At 37.3% G+C, this 16,056-nt stretch overlaps 1 protein-coding gene across 7 annotated transcripts in view; it reads left to right on the top strand.

Annotated features, from left to right (window-relative positions):
* LOC139752665 (calcium homeostasis endoplasmic reticulum protein-like) overlaps window positions 1-16,056 on the top strand; it is a 71,262-nt gene that overhangs the window by 17,119 nt on the left and 38,087 nt on the right. For 4 of the 7 annotated variants that reach the window (XM_071668428.1, XM_071668425.1, XM_071668427.1 and 1 more), the window contains exon 8: window positions 1,524-1,683. In XM_071668428.1, coding sequence (XP_071524529.1) covers window positions 1,524-1,683 — 160 coding nt within the window. Of the gene's footprint in view, window positions 1-1,523; window positions 1,684-7,495; window positions 7,523-16,056 lie in introns of all 7 variants that reach the window. The other 3 variants (XM_071668423.1, XM_071668426.1, XM_071668422.1) reach the window with 1 other exon arrangement.

The following is a 16,056-nucleotide window of genomic DNA, read 5'->3' as shown; positions in this document are numbered from 1 at the left end:
TATTAAGTAGTAGTCCATAGGTACATTAAATAGGAGTGTTTGCAAATACTGCAGTAGAGTTCCCCTCTGCCAGTGACCTATTAAGGGTGAGGCACTAAAGGCTAAGAAGCACCATTGGAGTTCACTAGTTATAGACTCTATTGTTGTTGCCACCCCCCTGAGGGAGTTCCAGGTGGGAACAGATGTTAGGGATTTAGATAGGTAGATGGATAGATAGCTAGATAGATAAATACTGACTTGTGAGGAGAGAACATATATGCAGCAGTTCAGCTCACTGTTAAACGCATTTCAAAGACATTTCCACCTTTATCATTTTCTTGAGTTACTTGGGATATCCCCATCACTCCCTTTACCTTTCTCCTCTATTCCCTCTTCATATCATCAATAGATGTGAGCATTTTTCCTGGATCTGCTGATTCAAATATCCTTTCCAAAGCACATCTCTCAGCATATCCTCTGTGCCATTGTATGGTTTGCATGTGACATGCTATCTGATTATTTGAATCACCCAAATTTTGTGATTAACACCATAAAATTCACTTTCTAAAAATTCAAACTTTTCATCAAAAGCCTCTCACCAAATTTGTGATTAACACCTTAAAACACACTTTCTCAAAGCCTACACTTTCCATCAAATGCCTCACACCTTCCTTTGCATAGCAGCTACTTTGTTTTAAAACAATGTCTGTTTTAATTAGAATTATCACCTCCTCACTACCTTACTTCTTCACACACCTAACTAATTTACCCCTCATTACTGTATCTATTACTTTTTTCCCTACTGTTCTTCCATTATTTCTTTCACATTTCACCAAGCCGTATGGATCATTAGTTCTTATTGTATTTGCTTGTGGGCACACGTCTTTCAGAAAATGCCATATAATGTACACATTTGGTTTTCATGGGTCCCGAGCCCTTTTCAAAAGAAACTACAGCACTTCACAGCTTCTCAGTGTATCATCAAAAATCCTTGTATAACACTTCTTTATTACATTTCTTGCCGTTGTCCAGTTTTTTAACCTATCTCTGCAGGTTTTCCTTTGTCCTTCATCCCTTATCTGAGAGTCAGTATTTTAATGAAAATTAAAAAGATTTTGAGCAGTTGGAGTCTGAATTAGATTTGCCAGAGGATTGAATGATAGGGTTAATGATTGGGTTAAGATGTGCATTGGAATTCTACAGGGATATGTGAATATTGTTCATGTTTGAGGTATTGATGTAATGTGGGATTATTATGTTAGAAAAAGAACCAGAAAAAAAATGATTGCAAATTAACAGGAAATGGCTTGATATTCTTATTGCTATAATAATGCATATGATATGGAAAAGTTTGTGATGAAGGAAAGAATCAAAAGCATTTTGAAGAATTAACTGAAAGCTGTTGCAATGCTGAAAGAAAGATGTGAAAATAGCCAATTTGTAATTAGAAAACTTACAAAAGGAATAGATTTGTTTCATTGGTATGAGGAAGCTTTTTATTTTTTTATAGAACAGCGGAATGAAATAATGATTTTCCATCTCAGGGTTATAAACAGCAGCATAATGCCTTTGTGCAGCATGCAACTGGCCAGATTCAGGGATTGGAACAGCAGAAGCAACAACTAGAGCAACAAGCAGCAGCAGCAGCAGCAGCTGCAGCAGCAGCAGCCGCATCAGCAGCAGCAGCAGCAGCTGCAGCAGCAGGTTAGCTAAGCCTAGAAATGAATATGCCAGATGTTGGATTTAAATGTCTTAGATGTGGTGATGCAAAGTGGTCTGGTAGACACCACTTTGTATATTTTGTATTTTGATTTTGTACACTGCAGTAAGTGTGCATAATAACTTTTTCCATGGAAATTTTTTGTTACAGCTTTTGTCTTTTGATCTTAGTATTATTGCTTGATTAGGAACTTATAGAATTAGTGTAGTTGGCTTTTATTCTGTTGAAGAGGAAAAGGGTAGTTACATTGGTGTCCTGTTTAGCTGTTGTCTTTGATATAGATAAAAGAATTAATTTTCATGTAATAATACTCGGTGTTTTACATTCACATGTTATTTTTTATATTTATATTTTGCAGCTTTAAGTAGGATGTTTGGGATCATCTTGATACTAGATGATTCCTGGGTTGCAGATTGACTTTTTCTAACAAAACACATTATCTTCCTATGCCATGTTTTTAACCCTCTGGCTGCAGAATTCATTTCAAGCTGCATTCCAGAGGAGTATGAATTTCAAAAATGAAAATGATAATTAGTCCATTTTTATATTTTTTATCAAAACAGAACCATAAGGTTTCCATATTTTGCATTAAGATTTCTTAGAAACATTTGATTAAAGGGATAGAAAGAAGATAAATGAAGATAAGGTCATGAAACAAATTAAATAGCTTGATCTAAAGGGACACTAAGTAGCCCACATTGTCAGCTCATGAGCATTTGTCAAGAATATTGAACAAGGAGAAGAGGGAGACCAAATTGGAGGTGGAAAGATGGAGTGAAAAAGATTTTGTGTGATCGGGGCCTGAACATGCAGGAGGGTGAAAGGAGGGCAAGGAATAGAGTGAATTGGAGCGATGTGGTATACCGGGGTTGACGTGCTGTCAGTGGATTGAAGCAAGGCATGTGAAGCGTCTGGGGTAAACCATGGAAAGCTGTGTAGGTATGTATATTTGCGTGTGTGGACGTATGTATATACATGTGTATGGGGGGGGTTGGGCCATTTCTTTCGTCTGTTTCCTTGCGCTACCTCGCAAACGCGGGAGACAGCGACAAAGTATAATAAAAAAAAAAAAATAATCAATACATATTTCATATTTATGCAAGCTTTCAAGGGCTTGAGTAAAATTGAATTTTTGGGTTTAGAGAGCTGATAAACAGTCCTGTGCTGCTGATTTGTATACACTTCAAAAACATCAAGTTTTATCATTATATATTTGTTGATGCATTATGATACATAAGACACACTTAGCATACATAAAGTAAAATGTTTCATTTTCTTATATTACAGTTTTAAAAGAAATAGTTTTTTGGTTTAAAGAATCCCCCTAAACTATTTGTTACCTTCAGTTTTTGGTATTTTTTGAAGGGTGATAGATTTGCTTGAAAACCTGAGCATAAGGACTATATTTTCTTGATTAAGAATCTGGGGTTGAAATTATATTTGGGAGTCTTTAAGACCTGTAATAATTTAATTACATTTTACAAAGATTGTGTAGTTATTTGCTTTGTATTTATTGGGCATCTGTCAGTTAGGGGAAGCAGTATGAGATATTTTCCATGATTATTTCAAGTATAGAAGCGTTTCATTATGTTATATTATAATTTTCAAAGAAAAATTTTTTGGCTAAAAAATCCCTTGAACTATTACCTGCAGTTCTTGATGTTTTTTGAAGGGTGATAGATTTCCTTATAAACCTCAGTATAAGGACTATTTTTCATGTTGAATATGAATCTGGGGTTGAAATATTGTTTAGGGTTATTAAAGACCTGTGATGTAGTAATTACATTTTAAAAAGATTGTGTCATTATTTGCTTCGTATTTATTGGGTATATGTTGACTTAGGGAAGTATTATGAGATATTTTCCGAGATTATTTCAAGTATAGAAGCATTTCATGATATAGTACAATTTTAAAAGGAAAATTATTTTTGGTCTTAAAAATCCCTTGAAATATTTACCTGCAATTTTTGGTATTTTTGGGAAGGTGATAGATTTGCTTGAAAACCCCAGTATATGGAGTAGTTTTCATGCTGAGTACAAATATGGGGTTGTGATTTTGTTTGGAGGTTACTGTACGTATGTGATTACGTTTTAAAAAGACTGTAATTATTCACTTTGCATTCACTGGGCATCTGTCTGTTAGGGGAGGCATTATGAGATATTTTTTGTGATGGTTTCAAGTATAAAATTGTTTTATTATGTTATATTGCATTTTTCCAAGGAGAAGTTTTTTGGGGCTAAAAAATCCACTGAACTATTTTTTTTTTTTTTTTTTTTTTTTTTTTTTTGTCGCTGTCTCCCGCGTTTGCGAGGTAGCGCAAGGAAACAGACGAAAGAAATGGCCCAACCCCCCCCCCATACACATGTATATACATACGTCCACACACGCGCAAATATACACTGAACTATTTATTACCCATTATTTTTGTTATTTTTTTTTTAGGCAATAGATTTCGTTGATAACCTCAGTAAAAGGACTGAGGTTGAAATATTGTTTAGGGGGGTCATGAAGGCCTGTGTTTAAGGGATTGCATTTTAAAAGGATTTTGTCTTTATTTGCCTCATATCAATTGGGTATCTGTCAACTTGGGGAAGACTTATGAGATATTATCCATAATTATTTCAAGAATAGAAGCTTTTCAATATGTTATATTACAATTTTGAATGAAAAAGGGTTTTGGGCTAAAAACTCTACTAAGCTATGTTTGGTATTTTTTGAAGGGTAATAGATATCCTCAAAAACCTCAGTTTAAAGGACTATTTTTCATGGTGAATATAAATCTGAGATTAGAATATTGTTATTAAGGCCTGTAATTAAATGATTACATTAAAAAAATGAGACACATACAGCCAGTCATCAGCTATATGTAACCTTTTGATAATTATTCGTTTGTGACGCTGTTTTTGGTCTTGCATTTTTCTCTTTTTGATGAATTTGTATGTAAATGATTACTTTGTAATATTGCACACACCAAATACAGCAGTAAATCTTATACCATGCTGAGTGTATTTTGTGAGATGTATACTACCTCTTGTGTGTATATGTTTACACATACAGTAATTTTGGATATTTGAGGCTGTTTTTTTTTGTTTTGCTTTTTGTTTTCCGAATGAATCAGTTTACAAATGATTGCCCTGCAATATTTCATATACTCACTGCTAAATCTTATACCTACTTCATGATTACAATGAGTTTGTTTTAGATGTATAAATATTTATGATGGATAATGTTTTGTGGCAGTATGGGGAGGTACCCTTGCTGTAGTCAAGATTTGGGATGTGGTTGGATAATGTGTAGGGAAGGTTGGTACTCACTCTAAATCATGAAATGCATCTAGAGACCCAGAATTGGACTTCCAAGGAATTTTTGAATCCTATGCATCCAGAGTTTGCCAGAATATATTTTTTAGAGAATGCATATTGCTCTTTGTATGCGAAAATGTTAATTGTGATTTCTGCTTTGTTCACAGCAGCCCGAACTTGCTGTCTTGGTGTTGGTTACACTTTTAGCATTAGTTTTTGGGCTATCTGGTTATTTGTTTTAAATTTTTCCATATGATACATATAGAATCTGAATCTCATTGCAAAGAAGTGAATATTTATATATATTACTCACATGTTTGATGTTTAGCAGTCTTTGTATCCTAAGTGAAGAATCTGAGTCCTTTGAAAGCAGCAGTAGACAAACAAGGGAGCTTTGGCATCTTTTAATGTGTTTCTAAGTAGCACATCTGTGTGGTATGTGTTTTGTGAAAGTATGTTGTAGTACTGATTCTCTCTCTTGTTTCATTGATTTTGTTGAATATATATATCAGAATTTTACTCTTTGGCTTCATAGTCTTCTTTTTGTATATACCACTTTCAGTTTATGTGACTGATCCATAGCAGTCATGTTTAGCAGTGATGCAGAGTAAACTGCACCATCTCTCTCCTTATGTGAGCATGGTTGATGCTTCACAGAGACACAGATATAATTTCTAAATTAGTCCTGTGTTGCTCTTGTACTGAAACTGTTACATCTGCTTGCTGAAGTTCCTCTTTAGGTTGTATACCTCTGCACACAACACCTTCACTGCTTTCAGTCAGCCCTTACATGTTTTTACCCTGTACTAGAATTGGCTTCTTTTGTATCCTGTTATTGAATTAATTTCCTTGTAAATGGGGATATATAAGGGTTTTCATATTTGTCCCTCATTTTTTTCTTGTTTTCTGTCCATCTGATTATCAATAAACACAGTTTTGTTGCTTGTCATGCAGATGCATCTCTGTGAGATCTTGGATAGGTTCATGTATGTTAGTATTGGGAGGAAATAATGAACAGTAAGGTTACATCTTTAAGTCCTTGGGTGTAAGTGTGTTACTCCCTATTGCTACAGTTCTCATTATTATTAAAACTAAGGTAAGAGTCTGGGTATGGGTACAACAGAAACAATTGAAGGATTTGGAAGAGAACTCCTTTTAAGTGATTTAAACTGGTGTAACGTGATTTGCAGCTCTCATTTTTATCTAAAGGTAATGGACAACACTTGAGGCTGTGATAATCTTGGAAAATGTTGGGTAAAAGCAAGGGAAACACTGCTAGAAATAAACAGAACTTATGAAAACCTCACCTATGTTCCTTAATGGTAGCAAACTGTATTTGATGTATATGGAGAACATGTGTTATCGTGCTTGCATTCAGTGATTTGGATGTTTGCTAAGTATGTTTACCTAGTCTGACCACATGTAACCATTATGGCAGATGGAAGATGACAATGTCTTCGGTAGGTTTTGACCATAATACTGTATTTTAAGGTAATTTTCTGCCCCTAGGTGAAATTCAGTAAAATTTTCATAGATTTTACTGATAAGTACTGCTGTTTCATTGCCTTTTATCTGACATTTTACATGATCATCATTACCCATCTATCACTTTTTGTAGGAAAAACAGTACCCCACATGTTGCTTTGAGTCCAAATTTCTTATGATTAGTCTGTTGATATGCTTTCAATTCATATTTTTTATAATCTTTAGTGCCCTTAAAATTATCAATAATCTCAGATATACCTCTTATGTACATAAACTTCCAAGTTATATAGTTCATCCATTTTCCTATGTGAAACATGCATTTAGAACTGATGATGCTGAATGGCCTTTTGTGCATTTAAATACCATAACTGTGTTTTATTTCAAGGGCTGAAAACAGGTTTTGTCTGTAATGTTTAGGAGTGGGAAAGTATATTTTTTTGTTGTTTTCTTAGTGGAAAAAACATTTACACTGTTACATATACCAAAGCAAGTTTTTTCACAGTTTAGATGGGATATGAAATAGGAACCATTTTTTTAGTCACTCCTGTTTTAGCAGAGGTGTGATATAGGATCCATCTTATGTGGTAGCATTAGTGTTTTCATCAATGCCCCAGTCTTAAAAATTTTACTCTGCAAAGCAGGTGTGACACTTATTTTTCAGAACATTTATGTAGCTAATATTCTGATGCCATCCCCATCTTGATCATCTTCATTTGCCCCTTGATGTCATAATGATGGCAATGAAGAATATACAGTTTAGGCTCAGAAAACAGGCAGGCAGGCATGATCTATGGAATTAATCTAGATTCTTTGGATTGACAACCTGTACACATGTTTGTCAGCCCATTTATGTAAACACTGTACAGTGACTATTGGCACATTGCCTTTGTGTAGGTTTTTGCTGTGACATTTGAGTAGTAGGTTATTGTAGGATCGCCATTTGAATCAAGATATACCCTTTGACTAATTGGATGACGTTGAAAATATGTTTATTTTATCTATTCCGCAGCCCCCGAAGCCTCTAGTAGTGATGTGTGTAAGTCTAACTCCCATTTGCCATGTTATTGGTGTTTGTTTGTGCTCATCACCCCAAAAGTCATTCAAAAGTAGAATGTTGTTTTTAAGCTATCCAGCAGCTGCTAACATGATGCTTTTCAACTTCCAGTAATAGCTTTTTTATGACTAGAATGCATTTTGTCATACTTATGCTTTATTAAAGAAATCTGTCAAACAGTTTTACATTAATTTTCATAAATATGGAAAGGAAAATGTTTTGCTTATTGCCATTCATTTACTTTCACTCTGAATACAGCTTTAAGGCTTTGCTATTTTATCTTTAATGTTGATATTTTTCATTAAATGTGATAACTGCAGTCACTGATAAGGTGAATTTCTAGAAGGAAGCTTTTATTTACTAGCAGATTGGTGTCCTTTCACTTTAGATTGCTTTTATTTTTCATAGTAAAGGTGGTCATGATATAGTCAGTTTGATGAAATTAGTTGCATTAAAAATATTGATGAATGGTAAGGTAAAGATACGATTATTCATTAAAGAACCATTACAGTTGCCATGGAATGGGCTTATAGAAGTTATTAGACAATCCTTAAAAATCAACATAGAAATGTTCTTTTATTAAATGATGCTTAAACATTAATAGAAATTTTCTCATTAGTATTGTATATTAATTCAATACTGCTCTTTATAAGAGTATGAATAAGATAACTTTGTGAAATTCCGTGTACTAGACATAAATTGTTTCTGGCAGTGCTCTGGAGATTGCCTGTCACTTAGCTCTTTTCCCTGACCCTCTCCCACATAATTTTTTGTGTAAGCTGTTATAAGTAGCTTTTGATAATTTTCACTGAATCATTCAAGATATTTTTATCTTATCTTCTATTTACTTTTATCTGTGAGAATTATTTGATTATGTAGAAGACTGATGTGCATAACAGTAACTTTCTCGTATTCTCGTGAATCAGTTCTGTTCATACCTGTCTCAGTAAGAAATTAGAAGAGATATTTCATGAATTTGGAGCGTTTGTCAATGGTTGATGAAAGTAATGAAGAATGTTTAAGAACATTAGAGTTTTTTTGCAAATATTGTTCATCTAATACTGAAGAGTAAGTACCAATAAAACTCTGATTTTTTTTTAGACAGCCAATATTGTGAGACTTGACAATTCCTCATATCTGTCAAATGAAATGGATATATTTCCACTGGTCTGTTTTTTTTTTCTTTGTTAAGCAACCAGAAGAATTAGTCACCAACAAAATTACAAAAGTATAAGAGAAAGCAAAAGAATCCCATGTGACTCCTTTGTCAGAGTGACATTTTGATAGGCTGAAGAATTGGAGATATATCAGTGAAATGTAACACTGGATGTGTATGAAAAGACAGTAAGAAAAGTATTTCATTGCTAGAGTTGGATATGTGTTTCAGGATTGCTGGGGGTGAGCTGAGGTTACTAAGGAACGGTAGAGATGTTTTAAAACCTTTGATTTGTGGTGATATTAATGAGTGTAGACTATTTGAAGCATGTTGTGCCAGATTTGGAACACCATCATAGAATACTGAACTGATGTTGTGGAGAAGTGCTGAATTATTGGAAGAGTGCTAGAGATATGCCTCAAATATTTTGGCAAAGTACTGAAGTAATGGAGTAATTGAGGAGAATTGAAAACCATTACATAACTGGAGCAGTATATCAGCTTACTGAAAGATGTGTTGATGAAGTATTAGTGTTAGAGAACTGACAGAGTGAAGCAGAGTGTTTGAGAACGTACTGAAGTACATGAATGTGAAACTGAGTTTTTGCAAGAAGACTTTGGAATTAGTGGAGAAGTGCCAAAATTTTTGAGGAGTGTTAGGTGATTGTTAGTGAGATGTTAGAAAAACGCTTAAGAGATTGATTAGGGAAATTTTAGAATCAATGAAAGACTTGGAGCCACATTGATGGTCTACCTCATTCATAGTGGTATATTTGAATGATTTTGGAAAAATGCTGATGTGCATAAGGACTGTCAGAGATGTGATTCATCTCTTTATATTGGGAATGGAGTCATGGTAATATATAGATAGAGTGCTATATAGATGAAGAGAATTGTAAGGGGGCTGGTAATCCAGGCTTAATGTGACACGTGTCAGACATTTCAGATATATCAATGACCACAGAATGCAGTTCACCAGTCTCTAATTTTTCAATAGTGTAAATGAAAGCAAAACAAGCTAATTATAAAGAACAAGATGCTCTGTTATTTATCTAGCAAATTATGACTATGTGCATTATTAAAGATTTTCTATACTTAAAGCTTGAGGAACACATGCTTGGTAGTTCTGTTCAGTTGAAGCAGCAAGGCCAAGACTATAAAAGTCCAGCCACCCTTAAGAATTATTGGCGCTCCCCATCACTTGTCTAATGTAGACCAGCCGTATGTGGTCTCAAGATCAGTTGAAGCTGCCAGGTCATCATTGTATACCAAATTGGCCCATTGACTTTGTTACATGAATGCTGGCTATTCTTAAAAGTCGTCCAAATATTGCATCTAATTGAGTGATAGGGCATTGCTTTGTTTAACAGACAGAATTGATATGCTGAAGATTTGTTTACTCTGATTCAGCCCTAAGTACTCTATATCCCATTTCTTCTTTGAAGTTGATAATATATCTAGTGTGAGTGGTTCAGAGAAGCCAACAGAACAACAAAAACTGTCACATGAAAATAGCATATGGCTTGTCTCATGATCTGGGTCTAGTGACAGAGAGGACTGTGTTTTTGTTAATGCCATAACAAACTTTGCTTGCTCAACTTCAGCTTGGCTGGTTTAGTTTTTAAATTGCAGACAAGGATTAACAAGTTTTGTTGATCAGTAACTGCAGTATATCCTTTGCTTTCGTGTTTGGTATTGCATCATTGTCTCAGATAGGCAGTACTTTGATTCTAGTTGTGCTGAAGCTATATCTCTTAATCGATGTCTCCATCCTATGTTTAGGGGGCTGCAATTGTCAGTCAGTAAGAGGGATTTTTGTATGATCTTGTAGAAGCCAGCATATCATGCTGGGGCTGTGATTTATCTGTTTGTAATCAGTTTTTATTTTTGTGGATGTCAAGACAGTCCCTGTACATTTTGAAATATGATAGGGTCACCTCAGCATGTTAGCTTGAATGGTAGATATTTTACTCCCATAGATTTGAATCTAAATAAAGTGCGTAAGACAAGGGAGCAAATGGGAACTTCAGTGAAGGGCGCAAATGAGGAGGTGATAACAAGTAGTGGTGATGTGAGAAGGAGATGGAGTGAGTATTTTGAAGGTTTGTTGAATGTGTTTGATGATAGAGTGGCAGATATAGGGTGTTTTGGTCGAGGTGGTGTGCAAAGTGAGAGGGTTAGGGAAAATGATTTGGTAAACAGAGAAGAGGTAGTGAAAGCTTTGCGGAAGATGAAAGCCGGCAAGGCAGCAGGTTTGGATGGTATTGCAGTGGAATTTATTAAAAAAGGGGGTGACTGTATTGTTGACTGGTTGGTAAGGTTATTTAATGTATGTATGACTCATGGTGAAGTGCCTGAGGATTGGCGGAATGCGTGCATAGTGCCATTGTACAAAGGCAAAGGGGATAAGAGTGAGTGCTCAAATTACAGAGGTATAAGTTTGTTGAGTATTCCTGGTAAATTATATGGGAGGGTATTGATTGAGAGGGTGAAGGCATGTACAGAGCATCAGATTGGGTACAGAGCATCAGATTGGGGAAGAGCAGTGTGGTTTCAGAAGTGGTAGAGGATGTGTGGATCAGGTGTTTGCTTTGAAGAATGTATGTGAGAAATACTTAGAAAAGCAAATGGATTTGTATGTAGCATTTATGGATCTGGAGAAGGCATATGATAGAGTTGATAGAGATGCTCTGTGGAAGGTATTAAGAATATATGGTGTGGGAGGAAAGTTGTTAGAAGCAGTGAAAAGTTTTTATCGAGGATGTAAGGCATGTGTACGTGTAGGAAGAGAGGAAAGTGATTGGTTCTCAGTGAATGTAGGTTTGCGGCAGGGGTGTGTGATGTCTCCATGGTTGTTTAATTTGTTTATGGATGGGGTTGTTAGGGAGGTAAATGCAAGAGTTTTGGAAAGAGGGGCAAGTATGAAGTCTGTTGGGGATGAGAGAGCTTGGGAAGTGAGTCAGTTGTTGTTCGCTGATGATACAGCGCTGGTGGCTGATTCATGTGAGAAACTGCAGAAGCTGGTGACTGAGTTTGGAAAAGTGTGTGGAAGAAGAAAGTTAAGAGTAAATGTAAATAAGAGCAAGGTTATTAGGTACAGTAGGGTTGAGGGTCAAGTCAATTGGGAGGTGAGTTTGAATGGAGAAAAACTGGAGGAAGTGAAGTGTTTTAGATATCTGGGAGTGGATCTGGCAGCGGATGGAACCATGGAAGCGGAAGTGGATCATAGGGTGGGGGAGGGGGCGAAAATTCTGGGGGCCTTGAAGAATGTGTGGAAGTCGAGAACATTATCTCGGAAAGCAAAAATGGGTATGTTTGAAGGAATAGTGGTTCCAACAATGTTGTATGGTTGCGAGGCGTGGGCTATGGATAGAGTTGTGCGCAGGAGGATGGATGTGCTGGAAATGAGATGTTTGAGGACAATGTGTGGTGTGAGGTGGTTTGATCGAGTGAGTAACGTAAGGGTAAGAGAGATGTGTGGAAATAAAAAGAGCGTGGTTGAGAGAGCAGAAGAGGGTGTTTTGAAGTGGTTTGGGCACATGGAGAGAATGAGTGAGGAAAGATTGACCAAGAGGATATATGTGTCGGAGGTGGAGGGAACGAGGAGAAGAGGGAGACCAAATTGGAGGTGGAAAGATGGAGTGAAAAAGATTTTGTGTGATCGGGGCCTGAACATGCAGGAGGGTGAAAGGAGGGCAAGGAATAGAGTGAATTGGAACGATGTGGTATACCGGGGTTGACGTGCTGTCAGTGGATTGAATCAAGGCATGTGGAGCGTCTGGGGTAAACCATGGAAAGCTGTGTAGGTATGTATATTTGCGTGTGTGGACGTATGTATATACATGTGTATGGGGGGGGTTGGGCCATTTCTTTCGTCTGTTTCCTTGCGCTACCTCGCAAACGCGGGAGACAGCGACAAAGTATAATAATAAAATAATAATAGATTTGAATCAACAGAATTTTGCAGCTTTAGTCTTTAGGATTTTCCTTTTTCATTCATATTTCAAAACTGAATTTCCAAACAAGATCAACTTGAGTGAGCCCCAGTTGTTAGGGAGTATAGAAAATGAAGTACCAGATATTCAGGCAAATTTAGGAATGATAAGGGCTTTGAGGAGTATGCATGTGCTCCCTTTTTTTCTGATTGACATGGCACAGGTAGAATGGGCTATTCATAGCCATTGCAACAGAAAAGAAAGAGGAGTAAGAGAAAAGGAATGAAGAAAAGTAATCAGGATCCCGTAGGAATGTGACATAAATGCAGATGGGTTATAAGAAGAGGGAGAGATGTAAGAGGGAAATGAGTTCTGGAATTTCATTGTTTAAGTAAAGGAGAATGCATCATAATGGTCAGTCCTTGATGTATTATGCTTCGGTTTCCAGAATTAGTCATTGGAGGAGATCTTCATATCAGTTATGAATTAATAGGGGAGGAAGTAGTTTTACGTCACCTTCAAAACTTGTAAGTTATGGGGTTAGTATTTAGTTTTCTGGAGAAAATAGGATTCTCTGATTGTGTTATCTTTGAACAATGTTTATGCTTTGCTAATTGTCCTGCCATAAGTTAAATATAAGGGGAAAAAAAGTAACATGCCCACTGATTTTTAATATTTTTTTGCTTTGATATTTGACCTTGTATAGGTCTTAAGAGCATATGGTGTGGGAGGTAAGGTGCTAGGAGCAGTGAGAGGTTTTTATCAAGGTGTAAGGCATGTGTACAAGTAGGAAGAGAGGAAAGTGATTGGTTCCCTATGAAGGTTGGTCTGCTGTAGGGGTGTGTGATGTCACCATGGTTGTTTGATTTGTTTATGGATGGGGTGGTTAGGGAGGTAAATGCAAGAGTTTTGGAGAGAGGGGCGAGTATGCAGTCTGTTAGGGAAATGAGAGGGCCTGGGATGTGTCAGTTGTTGTTTGCTTATGATACAGCACCGATGGCAGATTCGAGTGAGAAACTGCAGAAGTTGGTGACTGAGTTTAGGAGAGTGTGTGAAAGGAGAAAGTCAAGATTAAATGTGAATAAGAGCAAGGTTATTAGGTTCTGCAGGGTTAAGGGACAAGTTAGTTGGGATTTGAGTTTGATTGGAATGAAATTCGAGGAAGTGAAGTGGACTTAGCAGCGAATGTAACCATCGAAGTGGGAGTGAGTCACAGGGAGGGGGAGAAGGTTCTGGGAATGATGAAGAATGTATGGAAATAGAAAATGTTATCTTGGAGAGTGAAAATAAGTTTGTTTGAAGGAATAGTAGTTCCAACAATATTATATGGTTGTCAGGCATAGGCTATAGATAGGGTTTATGGAGGAGCGTAGATGTGTTGGAAATGAAATGTTTGAGGACAGTATTTGGAATGAGGTCGTTTGATCGAGTAAGTAATGAAAGGGTAAGAGAGACATGTGGTAACAAAAAAAGTGTGGTTGAGAGAACAGAAGAGGGTGTGTTGAAATGGTTTGGATATATGGAAAGAATGATAGGCTATAGATAGGGTTTATGGAGGAGCGTAGATGTGTTGGAAATGAAATGTTTGAGGACAGTATTTGGAATGAGGTCGTTTGATCGAGTAAGTAATGAAAGGGTAAGAGAGACATGTGGTAACAAAAAAAGTGTGGTTGAGAGAACAGAAGAGGGTGTGTTGAAATGGTTTGGATATATGGAAAGAATGATGGAGGAAAGGTAGACAAAGAAGATATATGTGTCAGAGGTGGATTGAAGGAGAAGCAGGAGACCAAATTGGAGGTGGAAGGATGGAGTGAAAAAGATTTTAAGTGATTGGGGCCTGAAAATGCAGGAGGGTAAGAGTCGTGCAAAGGGTAGAGTGAATTGGAATGATTTGATATGCTGGGGTCAACGTGCAGTCAGTGGATTGAACTAGGGCATGTGAAGTGTCTGGGGGCCTGGATGTGGAAAGGGAACTGTGGTTTCGGTGCATTACACATGACAGCTAGAGACTGAGTGTGAATGAATGTGGCCTTTTTTGTCTGTATTCCTGGTGCTACCTCACTGAAGCAGGGTATAGTGATGCTGTTTTCCTGTGGGGCGGGGTAGTGACAGGAATGGATGAAGGCAAGCAAGTATGAATATGTACATGTGTATGTATGTAATGTCTGCATTTGTGTATGTATATATATGTTTATGTTGATATGTATATGTATGTGCATATGCTCTGTGGAAGGTATTAAGAATATATGGTGTGGGAGGCAAGTTGTTAGAAGCAGTGAAAAGTTTTTATCGAGGATGTAAGGCATGTGTATGTGTAGGAAGAGAGGAAAGTGATTGGTTCTCAGTGAATGTAGGTTTGCGGCAAGGGTGTGTGATGTCTCCATGGTTGTTTAATTTGTTTATGGATGGGGTTGTTAGGGAGGTGAATGCAAGAGTTTTGGAAAGAGGGGCAAGTATGAAGTCTGTTGGGGATGAGAGAGCTTGGGAAGTGAGTCAGTTGTTGTTTGCTGATGATACAGCGCTAGTGGCTGATTCATGTGAGAAACTGCAGAAGCTGGTGACTGAGTTTGGTAAAGTGTGTGAAAGAAGAAAGTTTAGAGTAAATGTGAATAAGAGCAAGGTAGTTAGGTACTGTAGGGTTGAGGGTCAAGTCACTTGGGATGTAAGTTTGAATGGAGAAAAACTGGAGGAAGTAAAGTGTTTTAGATATCTGGGAGTGGATCTGGCAGCGGATGGAACCATGGAAGCGGAAGTGGATCATAGGGTGGGGGAGGGGGCGAAAATCCTGGGAGCCTTGAAGAATGTGTGGAAGTCGAGAACATTATCTCGGAAATCAAAAATGGGTATGTTTGAAGGAATAGTGGTTCCAACAATGTTGTATGGTTGCGAGGCGTGGGCTATGGATAGAGTTGTGCCCAGGAGGATGGATGTGCTGGAAATGAGATGTTTGAGGACAGTGTGTGGTGTGAGGTGGTTTGATCGAGCAAGTAGCGTAAGGGTAAGAGAGATGTGTGGAAATAAAAAGAGCGTGGTTGAGAGAGCAGAAGAGGGTGTTTTGAAATGGTTTGGGCACATGGAGAGAATGAGGGAGGAAAGATTGACCAAGAGGATATATGTGTCGGAGATGGAGGGAACGTGGAGAAGTGGGAGACCAAATTGGAGGTGGAAAGATGGAGTGAAAAAGATTTTGTGTGATCGGGGCCTGAACATGCAGGAGGGTGAAAGGAGGGCAAGGAATAGAGTGAATTGGATCGATGTGGTATACCGGGGTTGACGTGCTGTCAGTGGATTGAATCAGGGCATGTGAAGCGTCTGGGGTAAACCATGGAAAGCTGTGTAGGTATGTATATTTGCGTGTGTGGACGTAGGTATATACATGTGTATGGGGTGGGTTGGGCCATTTCTTTCGTCTGTTTCCTTGCGCTA

This window comes from Panulirus ornatus, chromosome 13, assembly GCF_036320965.1.
Source record: "Panulirus ornatus isolate Po-2019 chromosome 13, ASM3632096v1, whole genome shotgun sequence".
Taxonomy (NCBI): domain Eukaryota; kingdom Metazoa; phylum Arthropoda; class Malacostraca; order Decapoda; family Palinuridae; genus Panulirus; species Panulirus ornatus.
The sequence above is the reverse complement of the archived record's forward strand: the minus strand, read 5'-3'. Positions and strand labels throughout refer to the sequence as shown.